General features: G+C 39.9%; 1 protein-coding gene across 1 annotated transcript; it reads right to left on the reverse strand.

Annotated features, from left to right (window-relative positions):
- Positions 1-2,073: 2,073 nt before the first annotated feature.
- On the reverse strand, positions 2,074-15,273 carry LOC140493098 (protein mab-21-like 3). The gene is made up of 4 exons (XM_072591740.1): positions 14,790-15,273; positions 10,677-10,893; positions 3,138-3,315; positions 2,074-3,059 (listed from the first exon to the last, which is right to left on the reverse strand). The coding sequence occupies exons 1-4, from the start codon at positions 15,211-15,213 to the stop codon at positions 2,826-2,828; spliced, it is 1,053 nt and encodes a 350-aa protein (XP_072447841.1). The 5' UTR covers positions 15,214-15,273; the 3' UTR covers positions 2,074-2,825.
- Between the last annotated feature and the right edge of the window lie 1,160 nt (positions 15,274-16,433).

Consider the following 16,433-nt stretch of genomic DNA (forward strand, 5'->3'; position numbering starts at 1 on the left):
TTTGCAGTATTGGGTATCAGGAGCAAGGCATCGGCATTCCAGGATAAACCTGTGGGATAGAGAAGATATATAATTCTATCCAATGATATCAGAGTAACTTCTGGCTAAGGAGGCAAAGCAAAAAAAGACAAGGCAAAGCAATGCATCATAAAACAAGGATGTGGAAAGCATCTAGGTAGACTCAGCCATGACAACAAGGGTAGAGCCCAGAGATGTATCCGTATCCAGTCATGAACTTGGTTCGTGCCACTGAGCACATTGACTTAGCTGCAGCTCAGTTTCTGGTTCATGGTAACCCCCAGAATATTGATAGTATGGGATTCAGTGATGGTAAAGCCATTAAATCTCAAATGAAAATGGTTAGATTCTCTCTTGCTGGAGATGGTCATCACCTAGCAACTTCTGCAGTGCAACTGTTACTTACCACTTCTCAGGCCCATCCTGAATGCTGTGCAGGTCTTGCCGTACTCCTACAGAATCTGAGGAATTGAGAATGGTGCTGAACATTACATAATCATCAGTAAATAACCCCACTTCTGACCTTAGGATGAGGAAAATTTATGAGTGAAGTAACGGAAGATGGTTTGGCCAAGAATGCCATTCTAAAGGATTCCTGCAGAAATGTCCTGGAACTGAGATGACTAATCAACAACCACAACCATCTTCCTGTGAGCCAGGTATGACTCCAACCAGTGGAGAGCTTTCCCCCAGTTCCCATCACTTGGGTGAGGAGATAGCTAAAGAGATTGTGGAGGCATCGAATTTAGTCAAATCTTGATTTCAACTGCAGTCATTCTTACCTCAACCCTGGAGTCCAGTTCTTTGGTCCATGCTTTTGATAAAGACTGTAATAATTTACTACTATTATGTGAAAGAAAATGGCTAGAATTTATGCAGCCTCATGTATCAAATTCTGGTGGTGAGGTGGGGTGGGGGTGGGGGCTTGTGTCGTTGGAAAATAAGCAATCGACCATGCTGTGCCATCCCCATGCTGCTGTCCTCTCCCTGTCAGTGAGTTTGCAGAGGTAGCTGTAATCAGAATTACCCACCATGTTGGACGGCAAACTAAGTCAATGAAGGTTGCAATTATGGGTCATTTTCAGAGATAGATGGCATTTTCATCACATCAGAGTGCATGGGTGAGTCTGAAGATGGGCAGCCGCTTAGAAATGATCTCCCGCGAACAGCCCAAAGGGCAAGTGGTACTGCCTCTCACTGCAAGGTTCAACGAATAAATCACAAGGTTGAAAAAGCTGCAACCAAGGTGTTAACCCAATCCAGGAATGGATTGAAAATAACAAATGCTGGAGATCACAACCGGTCAGATCGCTTCCATGGAGAGACAGCAAGCTAACATTTCAAATCTAGATGACTCTTGGGCATAACACCTATGAGCATTCTTTTACATTTTAAATTTTTAGTTGGTTTTTTGGACAGTCTCAGGCTTACCCTTCTGCCTTAGCAGCACTAACCTTTCATTATGGGACTGCTGACTGCCCTCTCATTAGCTCTCCACCCATGCTATTCTTGACTGAACAAAAAATGTGGAGGTGGATGTGGATATGCAAATTCTCAGGCTCAATCCCAGGGTTGTTTATGGGATGAGCACACAATAAGTTAAATCAGCTTTCACTTCTTCTGAAATGGTAAGATTGAGGAGCTAAGGGAACTGAAAAGTCTTTAGGATCTTTTTCATGTTTTAGGGTTCTGGAACATGTTATCTGAACAGATTTATACTAATAAGAACAGAAACATTGGGAGAGATTGCAATGAAAATGAGTGTATCTTCTTGGTGCACAATATATGAAACCTGCATAATTTTTCTTTTAATGTATTGTAATTTGGTGTGAGCATGCATCTAGTGCAAAGATCATATTGAATTAGTGTAAGTGTTTTGAACAAACACTGCTGTCAGTGTGGAATGGCAAAGCATGGTCCTGCCATCTGAGCCACAAATTCAACAATAAAACAAATCTAATCAAGTGGAATCACGTTAGTTTAATGAATTGAATACTGTCATTGAACTTTGTATTATGAGCTTGTTAAAGATAAAGATCTGATTACAGTGTTGTTAAATAATTGATTGTGTTTAAAGTGAAGAAAGAAATAGAACAGTGTAACAGCCTTATTAAGAGCACACTTCATGGAAAATCATACCATTGGAGACTATTTTGGGTTCAGGCCTCAAATAGGATCCCAGTATTGGATTTTAGATTGCTGCAGGTAAATTCAGCCTGATGTATAATACAAAAAAAAAATTACAAATGGGAGCATTAGGGTTTGGTTAATAACTAATATAGAGAATCTCCCAATTATTTGTTGTAACATTGACTTTATGCATTCTCTAATAATTTCCAGAGCTATAGCAGATGAAAGGACTGGCTAGTTCAGTTGGCTGTACAGTTGGTTTGCAATGCAGAGTGATACCAGCAAAATGGGATCAATTCCTACACTGGCTGATGTTCCCATAAAGGACTCTCCTTCTCAGCCTCTCCCCTCACCTGAGGTTTGGTGGCCTCAGATTAAACTACTACCAGCTGTGTCCCTCATGAGGTAGCGATTCTATGATCTGGTAAGATGATGCTGCCTTGACTTTTACTTTAAGGTAGCTGAGTGGGGGAAATGCCCAATGTAGTTCTAGCTGCAGTTGGTTTACAAATGATAAACAAAACATTTAATTAAAGCAAATTAGTTAAAGCAACTAGTTTGCTACAAATGAATTATTAGTTAACAAATTAATTACTTAATTGCTTTATTTGCTTTAATTAACTAAAGTCCAATATATTCCTTTAGAGCAGGTTTAAGCCATTTTTTTACAAAACAGTTTAGGAAAGTTCTTCTTCTGGATTTTGTAGAATATTGCGGATGTTTTCTTGTAACCACAGGAAGGTTTCCCCAGCAACATATTCAAAGAGGTTGTTGTTGGTTTGATAATAATGATCCAGGCGTTTCTCATTACAGCATTGGTTTAAAACATCCAAGAAGTTGCAAAATGACTTTCCCAGAGAGTTCCAGTGCTGAGATTCTGGATACTTTTCTCTTGCATGTAAATAGAGAATCTGCAAAGGAGAGCGACAGTGAGAATATGAACAAGGTGATTTGTTAATTCAAGTATAAAATGAGTAAAGAAAACCTACCTTCGTCATGAAGGACCCAAGAAAAGGTTGGCTCTTTCCCTGGTAGTCTTTGCGTAATTGATCCTTTGTCCAATAGTAGCCATTGAGAGATTTAAAGATTTTGAAGGCTTTTTTTCGATAACCACCTTTGCTATCAATTTCACCAATTAAGTAGGCATCGATCCTTGAGAAGGATGGTCTTTTGAAAGAAAAATGCAAATTGGTAATTTTGCAATATGCATCATCTGGTTATAACTGTTTACTGAATGACTATACGATTTGGTTCTGTAATTGTGGCATTAATCAATTTCTAATTACCGCAAAGTCAGTCTTTGAATGTGTTAATTACCCACACTTTTAAGATTAAAAGAAGGAATCAATAACAACAATAACTTGTACTTTTTTAGGACCCATAATGTAAGAACAAAAACACAAAGTGCTTTGCAAAGGAGCAATCAAATAGATCCTAGGACAAACAAAGATATAACTTGAACAAAAGTTTAACTAAAAAACTTGGCTTTTAAGAAGAGTGTTTAAAAAGTCCAATAATAGTGAAGAGGGGATTCAGGAAATGGACGCAATACCACAGACTAGGAGAAAGTGAGGAGTGCAGATGCTCGAGATCAAAGACGAAAAGTTTGGCACTGGAAAGCACAGCAGGTCAGGCAGCATCCGAGGAGCAGGCGAATCCCTGATGAAGGACTTATGCCTGAAACGTCCATCCTCCTGCTCCTCAGATGCAGCCTGACCTGCTGGGCTTTTCCAATGCCACACTTTTCAACTCAAACCATAGAACCTAGCTAGGGAGTAGGAGAGAAGATTCACAAGGTCAGTGTGAAGTGAAAATTATAGGCCTAGAGAAAGTATAGAGATAGGGAAGGCTTTAAATATGAGAATTAGACATTTACAGTATGCAGTATTGGAGGGTTGGCATCAAAAGTTTTTTAGTGATGATATTGTGTGACTGAGAGTGGTGCCAATAAGATATGATCAGTTAGATGAGTTGAATTTATGCAGAGTCGTTGATGAGAGACCAACATTGAAATGAGATGAAATCTCTATTGGAGATATATTAAGGCAGAGAGAATTAGGCAAAGTTATGAAGATGTAAGTAGACAACTTTTTGATTATCACAATTTAACTCTGAGAGTTTTGGATTTAACAGGTTTGGTTGAATCTGTGACAGTGTTTGGGGAAAGGTTAGAATTAATTCCGGTCATATTTGGATTGTGAAGTTGACCAAGACTAGAGTTTCAGACTTCTTAATTTCTAGCTGGAGGTAATTACAACTCATTGTGTTGAACGAAAGGGCTGTCATGTGTTCTACAATACAAAGGCAGTGAAGGGATTAAGAGAGGTGCAGAGCTGGGGGTCTTCGGTGTAATGAGTAAGCTGACCCCATACCTGTGAACAGTGTCACTGACAAGCAGCATCTAGATGAGTAATAGGGAGTATCTCCTTAAGAGAGCCAGAAGACCAGGTGCAGCAGAATCACGTATAGAATAACAAAGCAGGATTTGAAGAAGTTTAGCAGGTGGAGCATTGTGAATAAGAAGAAAGACTTCCATGTGCCTGAATCCTATCTGCCTCCTGAGTCTTTGGCCCAGGGTGAGGGGGACAGGATTTCATTCCTACAAGTATAAGCCCTAGCGTGGAACCAGTTGGGCTGAATGATCTGTTTTTGTAATATACGTTTTGTAATCCTCACAATTACTGAAGGTACTTGGGCTGTGTTCATATAACAAAGATTAGAAGCAAGTGAGGACAATCCTACACAGCTAGAAAACAGACAAGATGTGTTGGAGCACAATAGGGTGGTCTACGGTGTCCTGAATTTCAGAGATTGAATTAAATACCTTGTTTTTCCCCACCCCACACTGCCGCACCCATTCCCCCCCCCCCAGTTAATGCTGTCCTGGGGAAGAATGAACACATTTATGCGATTTCTTTCTCCGAAAAATAAAGTACTTCATCGTCTTCTGTCTATTAATTCTCATTCTTGTACTATCTTTCCTCTTTGTGGATACTCAGTATCAGAGATCTCTGCACCTATCTGAAATTATCTTGGATTCAGGAGCTTTTGCTTTTAATTCATTTGAAGTTAACTAAGTAATGATGTGGAGACGCTGGTGTTAGACTGGGGTGGACAAAGTTAAAAATCACACAACACCAGGTTATAGTCCAACTGGTTTCTTTGGAAGTACGAGTTTTCGGAGCATGTTGGACTATAATCTGATATTGTGTGTGTGATTTTTAACTTTAACTAAGTAAGGAAAACCTAGCTCTAACTAGGTATCGCTGGATATTCAGTGAGCGCAAATACACTCTCTGATTAATACAGTGTCACACGTATAGACAAAGACAAGAAAAAACTGTTCATTATAAAATGTCTTTAAAATAGAACTACAGAAAATAGGAGCAGGGGTAGGCCATTTAGCCCTTCAACCTAGCTCCACCATTCAATATGACTGTGGCAGATCATCCAACTCAGTACCTTTTCCCGGTTTCTCTCCACACCTTTTGATCTCTTAACCCGAACAAGTATATCTAACTCATGGATGTAGATTTGAAAATTAACCTTCCAGCTCAGTGAGCAAACCTACATCCAGAACTTCAACTTGAGCTACAAATCTTCTCAAAACTCGCTAATATCTAACTCATCTTGAAAACATTTCAATGTTTTGGCTTCAACTGCTTTCTGTGACATGCTCACCTGTGGAAGACATTTCTCCTCATTTCAGCCCTAAATGGCCTACCATCTATCCTTATATAGTGACCCCTGGTTCTGGACTTCCTGGACATTGGGAACATCCTTCCTGCAGTCTTCGTGTCTAGTCCTGTCAAAATTTTATAGGTTCTTAGATTATAGATTCTCATTATTCTAAGCTCCAGTGAATGTAGTCTTAAAAATCCAAACTCTATACATCATTCTTGCCATCTCAGGAATCAATCTAGGAAACCTTTGTTGCACTCCCTCCATAGCCAGAACATTCTTCACCAGGTAAGGAAACCAAAACTGCAAACAATAGTTCAGGTATGCTCTCACCAAAGCCCTGTGCAATTGCAGAAAGATATTCATGCTCTTGCTATGAAGGGCAACATATCATTTGCCACCTTCATCACCTGCTGACCCTGTATACTTACTTCCAGTGACTGGTGCACAGAGACACCTAGGTCTGTTTTCCAATCCAATGCAATTCAGACAATAACATACTTTCCTGAGTTTGCTCTCATATTTATCCACATCATACTTCATCTGCCATGCATTTGTCCACTCGCTCAATTTATCCAAATCACACTGAAGCAACTTTGCATCCTCCACACAGTTCACCCTCCTACCCAGCTTTGTGTTGTCTGCAATTCATTATACTGAAATATCTTCAGTTCTAATGTTCTAAAACAAATTTGGACACAAAGCCACGTTAAGAAGATACTAGGAGAGATGACCAAAAGATTGGTCATCTTCTTAAAAGACACAGAGAGAGGCACAGTGTTTTGTGTGGGGTATCTCGAACACTCAGGTCTCTGGCTGCAAAAGACATGGCTATTACTGGTGGTGCAGTTAAAATTGGGATGCACAGGAGATCAGAATTAGACGAAGATGATATGGCTGGAGTAGATAACAGAAATTTGGAGTAAAATGATTTGAAAACCAGGTTGAAGGAGGTGTTGCTCAACTGGGAGCCAATGTAGTAAACAAGAACATGTTTCATGGTTGAATGGTGCAAAGTAGAATATCGGTCACAAAGTATGGCTGACTTTAAGTTGCAAAGAATGGAACTTGGAAAACCAGTTAGGAGTTGGAATAGTCAAGTGTCGAGGTAGAAATGCCGTGGATGAGGTTTTCAGGAACAGATGAGCTGAGGCAGTGTGGGTACAATTATATTATGGAGAAGGAAACAACGGATCTTAATGATAGTGAGTATGTGGACGATATGACACCAAAATTACACCTAGTCTACCTCAGACTCTTAGAGTCGTTCAGGAAAGCGACAAAGTTGGTAAGTGGAGAACAGAGTTGGTGACAGGGTTGGTAGACAATGGCTTCAACCTTCCAAATAATTTTTTGGAGGATATTTCTGCTCAGCCAGTATTAGGTGTTGGAAAGGCAATTGGATAGTTTAGAAACAGTGCAGTGTCATCAGTGTACATGTATTTTTTAGGTGATGTTTTTGAGGAGCAGCATGTAGATGGGAAATAGGAGGGAGAAATTGATCTGATTGTGCGAATGTGAATGGCCTTGGAATATTTTTATCAATTAAATGCAAGTCATTCTAAATCAGTTGCTCATAACAACGAGCACATTAGCACTCAATCATGGGCAGTGGTAGATAATACTAATGCCACTGGACTCTCATCTAACGGTCCACAGTAATGGTCTGGGGCATGTGTTTGAATGCACCAAGACAACTCGCAGAACTAAAATCAATTAATCATTCTGCAATTAAAAGCTTATTATTATGGCCATGAAGCCATTGTTGCTTGTTGATTAGTTCACTGATGTCCTTTAGAGAAGGAGGTCTGCCATCCTTACCCATGTATAATTTCCGAAGACAAGGCAATGTGATTGACTCTGCAGAGTCCTCTGACATAGTCTAGTAAACCACTTACTTTAAGAGCAATTAGGGATAGGCAACAAAAAAAAACTTTGACTGGGACAACACACACATCCAAAGACATGCGAAACAAAGACATACACAAGAATTCGAACCAGAACTCCATTAATAAACATGTCGATTTAGACCCTATCTACCTTCCCTTGAAAGAAAAAGAATCGGAAATAACATCACCCAGCTTAAGAAACTAAGATCGATAAATAGAGACTCAGGAATACCACCAAGCGCTTCACCGGAGACTCTCACTGAAGATGTTCCCTAGTATGATGATGAAATATCTCAAAACAAACCTTCCAGCTCAGCGAGCTAACTTACTTATAGGCAACAAATGTCTATCTTGCCAACAATCCCACATCCCATGAAAGAATAAAGGCCCATACTTTTATAGGAAAAAATGTTGTTAAATTACTTTAACTAACATTATGATAAACTTTGCATGCAACATTGGTAACTAAAAATTATTCCCACCACTATCACCACCAATAACCATAATCACACTGATTGATATAAGGTAAGATTTGAGCATATGGAGCTCGGGTAATGCATTATCATCAATGGAGGATTGGTTAATGACAGGATGTAGAAAGTAGGGTGAACAGGATGTATTCAATTTGGAAGATTGCAGCTCTTGAAATGTTACAAGAATCCATACTGGGGCCTCAGTTATTGGTAAGCTCTGTTAAAGATAGAAAAATAGCTTCAACCTTGGTCAGTGACTGTTAATGGCCTAATGTCCTAGTATGTGGATTGATGTGCTGTGACGTTCAGAGCTTTTAGAATCATCACTAAACAGCCCGACAATGCAGTTAAAAAAAAGTAAAAAATAAGTCTCATTCTGTGAGCTGCCAACCAATGTCTGTTGAAAGGAACCAGGACGAAAGAGTTCAATCAGCTTGCAAAGCCCAGAATCTCAACATCAACTGTTCACCTACCAATGTTACTGGTAACATCAGCTGTAATGGTCACAATAATCTAATATCTACTTTTCACGGTTGACTCAGAGACTATAATTTCTTTAATTTTTATCTGCTTTTGGACTCCATATTCCGTTCTGTTAATGTTATGATCTCTGACAACTTTTTTACTAGACCAGTCAGAATCCAGTCTGTAATTTGGTTTGATAGATCCTATTTTGTTTTGTTTTTATTTGATAAGGTGGTCTTTCACTGAAAGAAAAGCATACAATGTAGAGATTTGATTAACAATAAAACAGAAGTTTATTACACGAAAGGAATGAAGATAAAACAAAATAACCCAAAGTAATTTCAGAGGACCATGAACTAATGATAATGTGAGGCTCAAAGGTTTGGTGACCCCTTCCTCAGAATTGATTTTTCTTCACAAATGCTGCTAGACCTGCTGAGCTTTTCCAGCAACTTCTGCTTTTGTTCCTGAGTTACTGCATCCTCAATTCTTTTGTTTTTAATTTTGTAATGTGAGGCTATTCACTTTGTAATAGTAGAAAAGCAGAACTTCTTTAAAAATGGTATTAAAATTCAAAATGTTGATGCTTGTAGATTTTTTTTTACTTGTTCAAGGAATAGAGAAAGTTAACATGCAGGAACAGCAACCAATTAGGAAGGCAAATGAAATGTTGGCCTTTTTTGCAAAGGAATTTGAATACAGAAATTGTGATAAATCAGTTTCTGTTCTGTGTGTTTGAAGTTGGCAGCTGTAAATGTTTACATTTGATTCTGCTCAGTAATAAGGATGGAATGCTCTGAGGTAAAGTTTAAAGAGGTTTAGTGTCTCACAGGGTTGCTAAATCTGGATGGGTTGCTGAGAAATCCACAGAATCTGTCTTGATTGTCCCTGCTATTTGATATACTTTGTAAATGATATTTTCAACCAGAGTTTGTTTGTTACCTCATGCTAATTCTGGTGGTAGAGTACAAGAACATTGTACATTGTTTTCCTTTTCATCATTTGCCTGGTAATGTTTATTTTGCTTGTTCAAAAACATGCATTTTTTTCTTTAATAAATATCTAGGATTTCAAACTTTGCTGACTTTGAACTCAAATTAAGTTGTAAACTAAATCTACCAGTCTCATCCAGGCTTACGGTATAAATTTGGCAAATCTTCTCTGGGATTGTAACAGAATAATTAAATTTTCTTACAGTTGTATAGGGCTACACTGAGACCTCATTGGGGAAACCATACAAAGTTTTGTCTCCACATCAAAGGAAGGATACAGCTGTCTTGGAGTTGTTAAAGATAAGGTTCACCAGAATGTTTGTTGGCATGAGAAAGTTATCCTCTTATGGGAGGTTGCGTGAATTGGGCTATATTCTCTGCAGTTTCAAAGAATGAAAGGTGATCTCAGTGAGACAAAACAAGATTGTGAAAGGGGTTGCCAAGGTAGACACTGAAAGCTTGTTTCCCTTGAGTGGAGATCCAGAAAATGGGGCAAAGTCTCATGACTAAGAGCTGATCCATGACTGGGATGAGAAATTTCCTCATTCTGAGGATGATGAATCTTCGGAATGGTCTACCCCAGAGCTGATGGATGCTATGTTCTTGATTCTATTTAAAACTGAGAGACAGAGTTTTGAGCTCTAACAGAAACAAGGGATATTGGTGGGAAAATGAAGTTGAAGGAGCAGATCAGATTGTATTGCATTGCATTGAATGACTGCAAGTTTGAGGAGCACTCCTGCTTCCATACCTAACATTTTTATTTTCTGATAACGTTACACAGCTTCAAGTGCATTCTCCAGAATCACGACAAACCTATAATGCCTCTACAGAGTGTTTTTTATCTATTTGAGTGGATGTAGCTCAAAACATTCACAAACTCACCATTATTATTATTTACTGATATTATAGCAAGTAATCTCCCAGCATGCACAGTGCAAAAGTTATATCCCACTAACATTATCAATTTACTATTTTCAATATAATCAAACAAAATTTGATGTGGCAAATACAACTGTTTCATTTACCTCCAATGTATTCCATGACATGTCATGTCTATTCCCATTTTTCTGACAGATTCTTGTTGTTGATAGGTCAGCCACTTGGACTGACCGTTCAGCCATTTTGGAAAAGGCCATTCCACATTAGAGAACCGAAGGGCACTTTCAATGCAAAGCACCAAATCAATTTTTATCCAGTCAATCTTCAGAGGCAAAGCTGTAGCTGTGATTGTCCTTTTCTTAACTATTAACAGAAGTTTATTATTAGTTAAATACATAAGATACCAAGCCTTTCATCCCAATATATGACACTTTCAGAAAGATATGAATAACAGGGGATTCAGATCTGAGTATCAGCCATTTCCCTACACTCCCCTCCCTCCAACCCTATGCTATATAGGTCATAACTGCACCTCCCTGGAAGCCAGGGTGCTCCTGTTCATGGATGAATCCTCTTCCCATATTGACCTGTTTCCCATCCATGCCATACTAACATTCCCCATTTGGAAACACAACTGGCATCATCCTTCCCTTCCAGCTTGCAGCCCCCAATTCCAATGAATGGTTTTTAAGCTTCCTTCCCACAGCAGGCCCCTCCTTGTCAGCTCCTTTAACACTCTTCCCACTTCATTTCTGAATGGACAGAGTGGCCTCCCTCTTGAGTGACCAAACCAGACAGTCCTGAGGAGATACCAACCAGAACTGAGCGTCTGCGAGGAAGCTACAGAACTAACTGTGATCCAGGCATGCAGCCCCTACCTGAGAACATCCCAATGGGATGTCTGACCATGGCCAATACCTGGATTGATATCAGGTCTGCCCTTGACTTACTGTGTCAGACCGCTGACTGACAGATGCCCCCCTGAACCATGGGGAGACCTAAGACTTTGAGAGATTGCAGCTTGCTTGCTGCAAATACAGTGTGTTTGCTGAGTAAACTGCCATACAGCAAGATGTACACCCCAAAAAATCCAAGAGAACTGCAGACATTGTACATCAGAAACAAATACAGAAGTTGCTAGAAAGGCTCAGCAGATCTGGCAGCATCTGAAAGCGAAACCAAAGTTAATGCTTCGGCTCTAGTGACCCTTCCTGCAAGTTCTGAGGAAAGGCCACCGGACTTGAAAGGTTAAGTTTGATTTCTTTTCACAGATGCTGCCAGATCTGCTGAGCTTTTCCAGCAACTTCTGAAGATGTACACCCATCTTGAATGAGGATTGCTCTCAAAATTGCAAGCTGCCTGGTTGTGTGAGACTGAGCTAATTCTCAAGGCATGTGAGCCTCAAAGGCAGGCACTACATGAGTCACAGCAAGTGAGTTGGGAATACAACCTGGTCCAGTTCACAAGCTGGGTTCCAGTCATTGCACACAAAGAGTTCTTGCTGTAGCCTTTCAATGTTAGTTGCTGGTATGCGCTGCAATGCAGGTCTACATTTCCTGAGCGTTCTGCAAGTGGATTCGAGAGGTACCACAATGGCCACAAGGAGTTGCCAAATATTCATAGACGAAGGGAGTTTTTAGCTGGTGGCCATGGATTGTGACTGAGATACTGTTTGGTGCTCAGCCACATGGAGGCTCCTCACAGCCAGCAGTGAACTGTAGTTGCCAGGTACCCACTCTGACTGTCATGTCAAGAATTCTTGATGTCTAGTTTGCTTGGTAAAATAAGAAATTGAATGTATTGGGGCAAGTTGCAACATTAGTAAAATGTTTAACAACTCCCTCTCAATTGGCAACTAGTGAGAAACACAGCTCACTGCTTGGTAAATACATAAAAGATGCTATGAGTTGCTCCAAACATCAAGATAGATCTTGCCTGACTCAGTTCTGGCACAAACCTCACGACAGCCCACATTGCTCAGCCCCTACAAGATTCCAACCACAGTCTAATCACTGAGTCAATATTACTTCATGAAAGGGAAATCATACCTAAAATAAAATTACTAACATTCTTTGAGGAGGTAAGAAGCAGGATAGATAAAAGGGAACCAGTAGACATAATCCATTTGGATTTCCAAAGGCATTCAATGAGGTACCACACATAAATCTCACTTTATAAGATACAAACCCATGATATTGAGGAGGATGTTAGTTAAAAGGGAAGCAGTAGACATAATATATCTGGATTTTCAGAAGGCATTTGACTATTGAGAGCTCTTGGTGTTGGGGGTAGTATATTAACTATTAGAAGACAGAGAGTTGATATAGGGAGGAATTTTCAGGCTGGCAACCTGTAACTAGTGGAGTGGTGGAGGGATTAGTGCTATAGCCATGATTACCTACAATATAAATTAATAACTTAAATGAGGAAAGTGAATGTACTATCGGCAAGTTTGCGAATGACACTAAAATAGATGGGAAGGTATTTGTATGCGTGTATAAATGAGCGAATAGGTCCATAAAGGAAGTTTGTGTGTGTTCATTTTGTGAGTGAGGTGGTCCATGTCAGTGTGCGTCTGTGTGTATGTGAGAGAGTGACTGTGTGTGTATAATTAAATCTCATGTGTGTCTGCTTCTGTGAGTCTGTAAGTGAGTGAATGAGACTGCATTTGAGTGAGTGAGTCTGTGTGTGGGAGTGAGTCTATCTGTCACTTTGTTTTAGTGTGTTTCTGAGCAAGTATGTGAGTCTGTCCATGTGAGACTGTCCATGTGAATATGAATCTGTGTGAGATTGTATGTGTTTGAGAGATTCTGTGCGAGACACATATATGCACTCCCACCTCCCCAGCCACCTCCAGCTCACTCCACTAAAACCTATGCACATACTGGGCCAGGAGAGGAAGAAAACAGGCTCAAAGGCAACCTGCTTCACCCCCGGTCTCACATGAAGCGTGGCTAGGCCAGCTTGGAGTGTGGCTCTTCAGGAATAAGGTCAGTGATAGTTGGATCCAATTGCGTAGCAATTACCTGGGATTGGGATCTAGTCAGCTTCAGTCTCTGGCTGTTCTTTCAATGAAAAGACAAAAATCTGTTTTATTAATTAATTCCAGTACTTAATTGTCACTTTCTAATGGTTATCTCCATTATAGCTTATTTTTAAATGATCTGTTTAAATGAGCTTTCACTTTTCTTTTGCCCTGTTATAGGAAGGATATTATTATTTTGGAAAGCGTTCAGAAAAGGTTTACCAAGATGTTGCTGGGACTGGAAGGTTTGAGTTACCAGAGATCCTGAATAGGCTGGGATGTTTTTCACTGGAGCACAGGAGATTGAGGGGTGACGTTACAGAAGTTTATAAAATCGTGAGGGGCTTTGATAATGTGAATGGCAGATGTCTTTTCCCTAGGGTGGGGGATTTCAAGACTAGAGGACCCATTTTAAGGTGAGAGGAGAAAGATATAAAAAAGACAAGGGGTAATGTTTTTTACTTAAAGTGGTACATGTATGAAATGGACTTCCACAGGAAGTTGTGGATGTGGGTACAATTATAATGTTTAAAAGACATTTACATAAATACATGAATACATGTTTGGAGGGATATGGACCAGGAGCAGACAGGTGGGACTAGTTTAGTTTGGGATTATGGGCAGCATGGACTGGTTGGACCACAGGGCCTGCTTCTGCACTGTGTAATTCTATAAGTTATGTTTTCCGCACACCCCAAGTTTTACTTTGAAATACAAGTTTAATGTTATGCCAAACTCTGTCTTTCTGCAATTTGGTCAAAGATCCTTTGAATGTGACAAATAAAACCTGTAATGTGACCCCTTGGGTGAAAAGTTCAGGCAAACAACTGGTGAATTACCATTTCCTCCAGTAGCATCACACCCACACAATCCTCTCCCTTACAGTTTTACTCTGATCAATTAATGAGACTAAGAAAAGACAGAAAAAAAATCACTTCCACAAAACAAATGGACATCTGGACAATAGTTCTCAAATATTTTTTCAAAGCATCAGTTTTCTTTTTTTCTTACTCAGTCACATATTGCCTGTAGTCCAAAGGGTCCAAATGTTTTTCACCATCCTGTGAGATTTTTGGTGTGAATAGACATTCTCGAGTGTTTTACCCAAATTAATTAAATCAACTGGTCCACTGGCACTGACCTGATCATTAAATTCGGGTATATTTACTCATTACCCTTCATACTGATTGGCTGAACTAGGTTTTTAGGTAAGGCCAGGGACTTGTGTTTTTACCTGCAAAGGAAGGGTCGTCCTTGTAATATTTATCTTTGTAGTCGCGTACCAATTCATACAGTCTCGAGATAGTTTCATCGTGAGAAAGACATCTCCAATCTCCATCGACATACTCATCGATGGAAAATAAATTCAGACTTTGGTCAACTGCAGTAACCCGGAGTTTATCCTTCTGCAAGGGAATAAGGACATCAAGCTCATCGACAGCCTCGGCTTTGGTTCCGTCAGCAATACTTCCCACTTGGATGAAATAGTCCGCAAACAAATCGTCTCGACTGTGAATAAACTCCAGAAGCCGTTTTAGCATCCGCTGTAAAGTGACCTTCTTAACCTTTTCGCCTGGCTCCATTTTCACAAAATCTGTGTAATATTTCTGCAGAGGCTCTTCCAGTGCCTCACTCACTGCGTGGATTCGCAATTCCATTTTAATTCAGTTCGCTTTGCAATAATTCTGAACCTTTTGGTTGTAGTTCTGTTTGCTCTAAACTCTTGACGCGAACAGTATTTAGACTTCCTGTCTACAGAGCTACTGCTGATAAAGTACTTTCGACTGTGCTGCACAGCACTAGTTACTGTAAGTTAAATCTAATCGGGAATTCAGGAGAAACCTGATTACACAAAGACTGATCAAACTATGAAATTAACTGACAGGGTTATTTAGGGTCATATGTAGAGAAACCAGGTGAAGGTTTGAGGGAGAAATGATAGGATAATGTGATAGAGTTAAAGGGAGAGTTGAGAGGCTACTGTAGAACAATGTTTCAGAGTGGACCAATCGGGCCAAATGGTCCCTTTTGAGGTGTGGACTCTTTCACAATCGCCTTACTCTGTTACTGAACTTTGATACCATAAGATGAAGTGGTATACAGTCAAATTTGATATGTTCAGAATGATGGTGGAGGATGGGTTGCTCCTATGTTCAGATTAGAACTTTATTTTATTTGTTCATAGGCTGTAGATGTCTATGTCTATGCTAATATTTATTATCCATCTCTAATTGCTCAGAAGGTAGTTAAGAGTCAACCACATTACTCTCGGTGAAGAGTTACATGTAGATCAGACCAAGTAAGATTAGTAGGTTTCCTCCCGAAAGGACATTAGTGAATCAGATGGGTTTTTACAACAATCACAGCTGATTGGGCTAACTTCTCATTCCATATTCTTTTCCTGGTGTTGGATTGTAACCATCTGCTGTGGGTGGGGATTTAAATCCATGTCACATGCCACCACATCCTCCTGGTATGCTGTACTCTGCACAATTGGAGCAGGCGATGGGTTAGATGCTGAGGACCTGGGGGAATAGGAGCAGTCTTTCAAGGGCAATGGTGAAGATACTGGGTTATTGGTTATGATGCCAGCAGTTGATTTGCATTGTGGAGGTGAGTTACCCCCTCTATTCATTTATGTTTTCTTTTGGTAGATGTGATTAAAACCTCATGTTTGGAGTTGTCTGATTGCCTGCCAGTGTGTGATGTCCCCTGGCTGGCCAATGACAAGATTTGAGTGTTTAATGGGAAATAGAGACATAATATAACTGACTTGGAGAAAATGTTTTGATGGAGCCAAGCACAGGTGGCCTGTGTGGTGATTAGGGTGAGAGATGAGGTTGTAAGTGTGAGGGAATGTCAGCTGCGTTAGCGATGT

Source organism: Chiloscyllium punctatum, chromosome 2 (assembly GCF_047496795.1).
Source record: "Chiloscyllium punctatum isolate Juve2018m chromosome 2, sChiPun1.3, whole genome shotgun sequence".
Taxonomy (NCBI): domain Eukaryota; kingdom Metazoa; phylum Chordata; class Chondrichthyes; order Orectolobiformes; family Hemiscylliidae; genus Chiloscyllium; species Chiloscyllium punctatum.

Excerpts from the sequence above, each read along its gene's own strand:
- LOC140493098 (XM_072591740.1), bottom strand. The coding sequence starts at position 15,213 with ATGGAATTGCGAATCCACGCAGTGAGTGAGGCACTGGAAGAGCCTCTG. Across the intron at positions 10,894-14,789 it reads GGACGACCCTTCCTTTGCAG|TTAAGAAAAGGACAATCACA; the intron begins GTAAAAACACAA and ends TTCTGTTAATAG. Across the intron at positions 3,060-3,137 it reads TTGGGTCCTTCATGACGAAG|ATTCTCTATTTACATGCAAG; the intron begins GTAGGTTTTCTT and ends TCTCCTTTGCAG.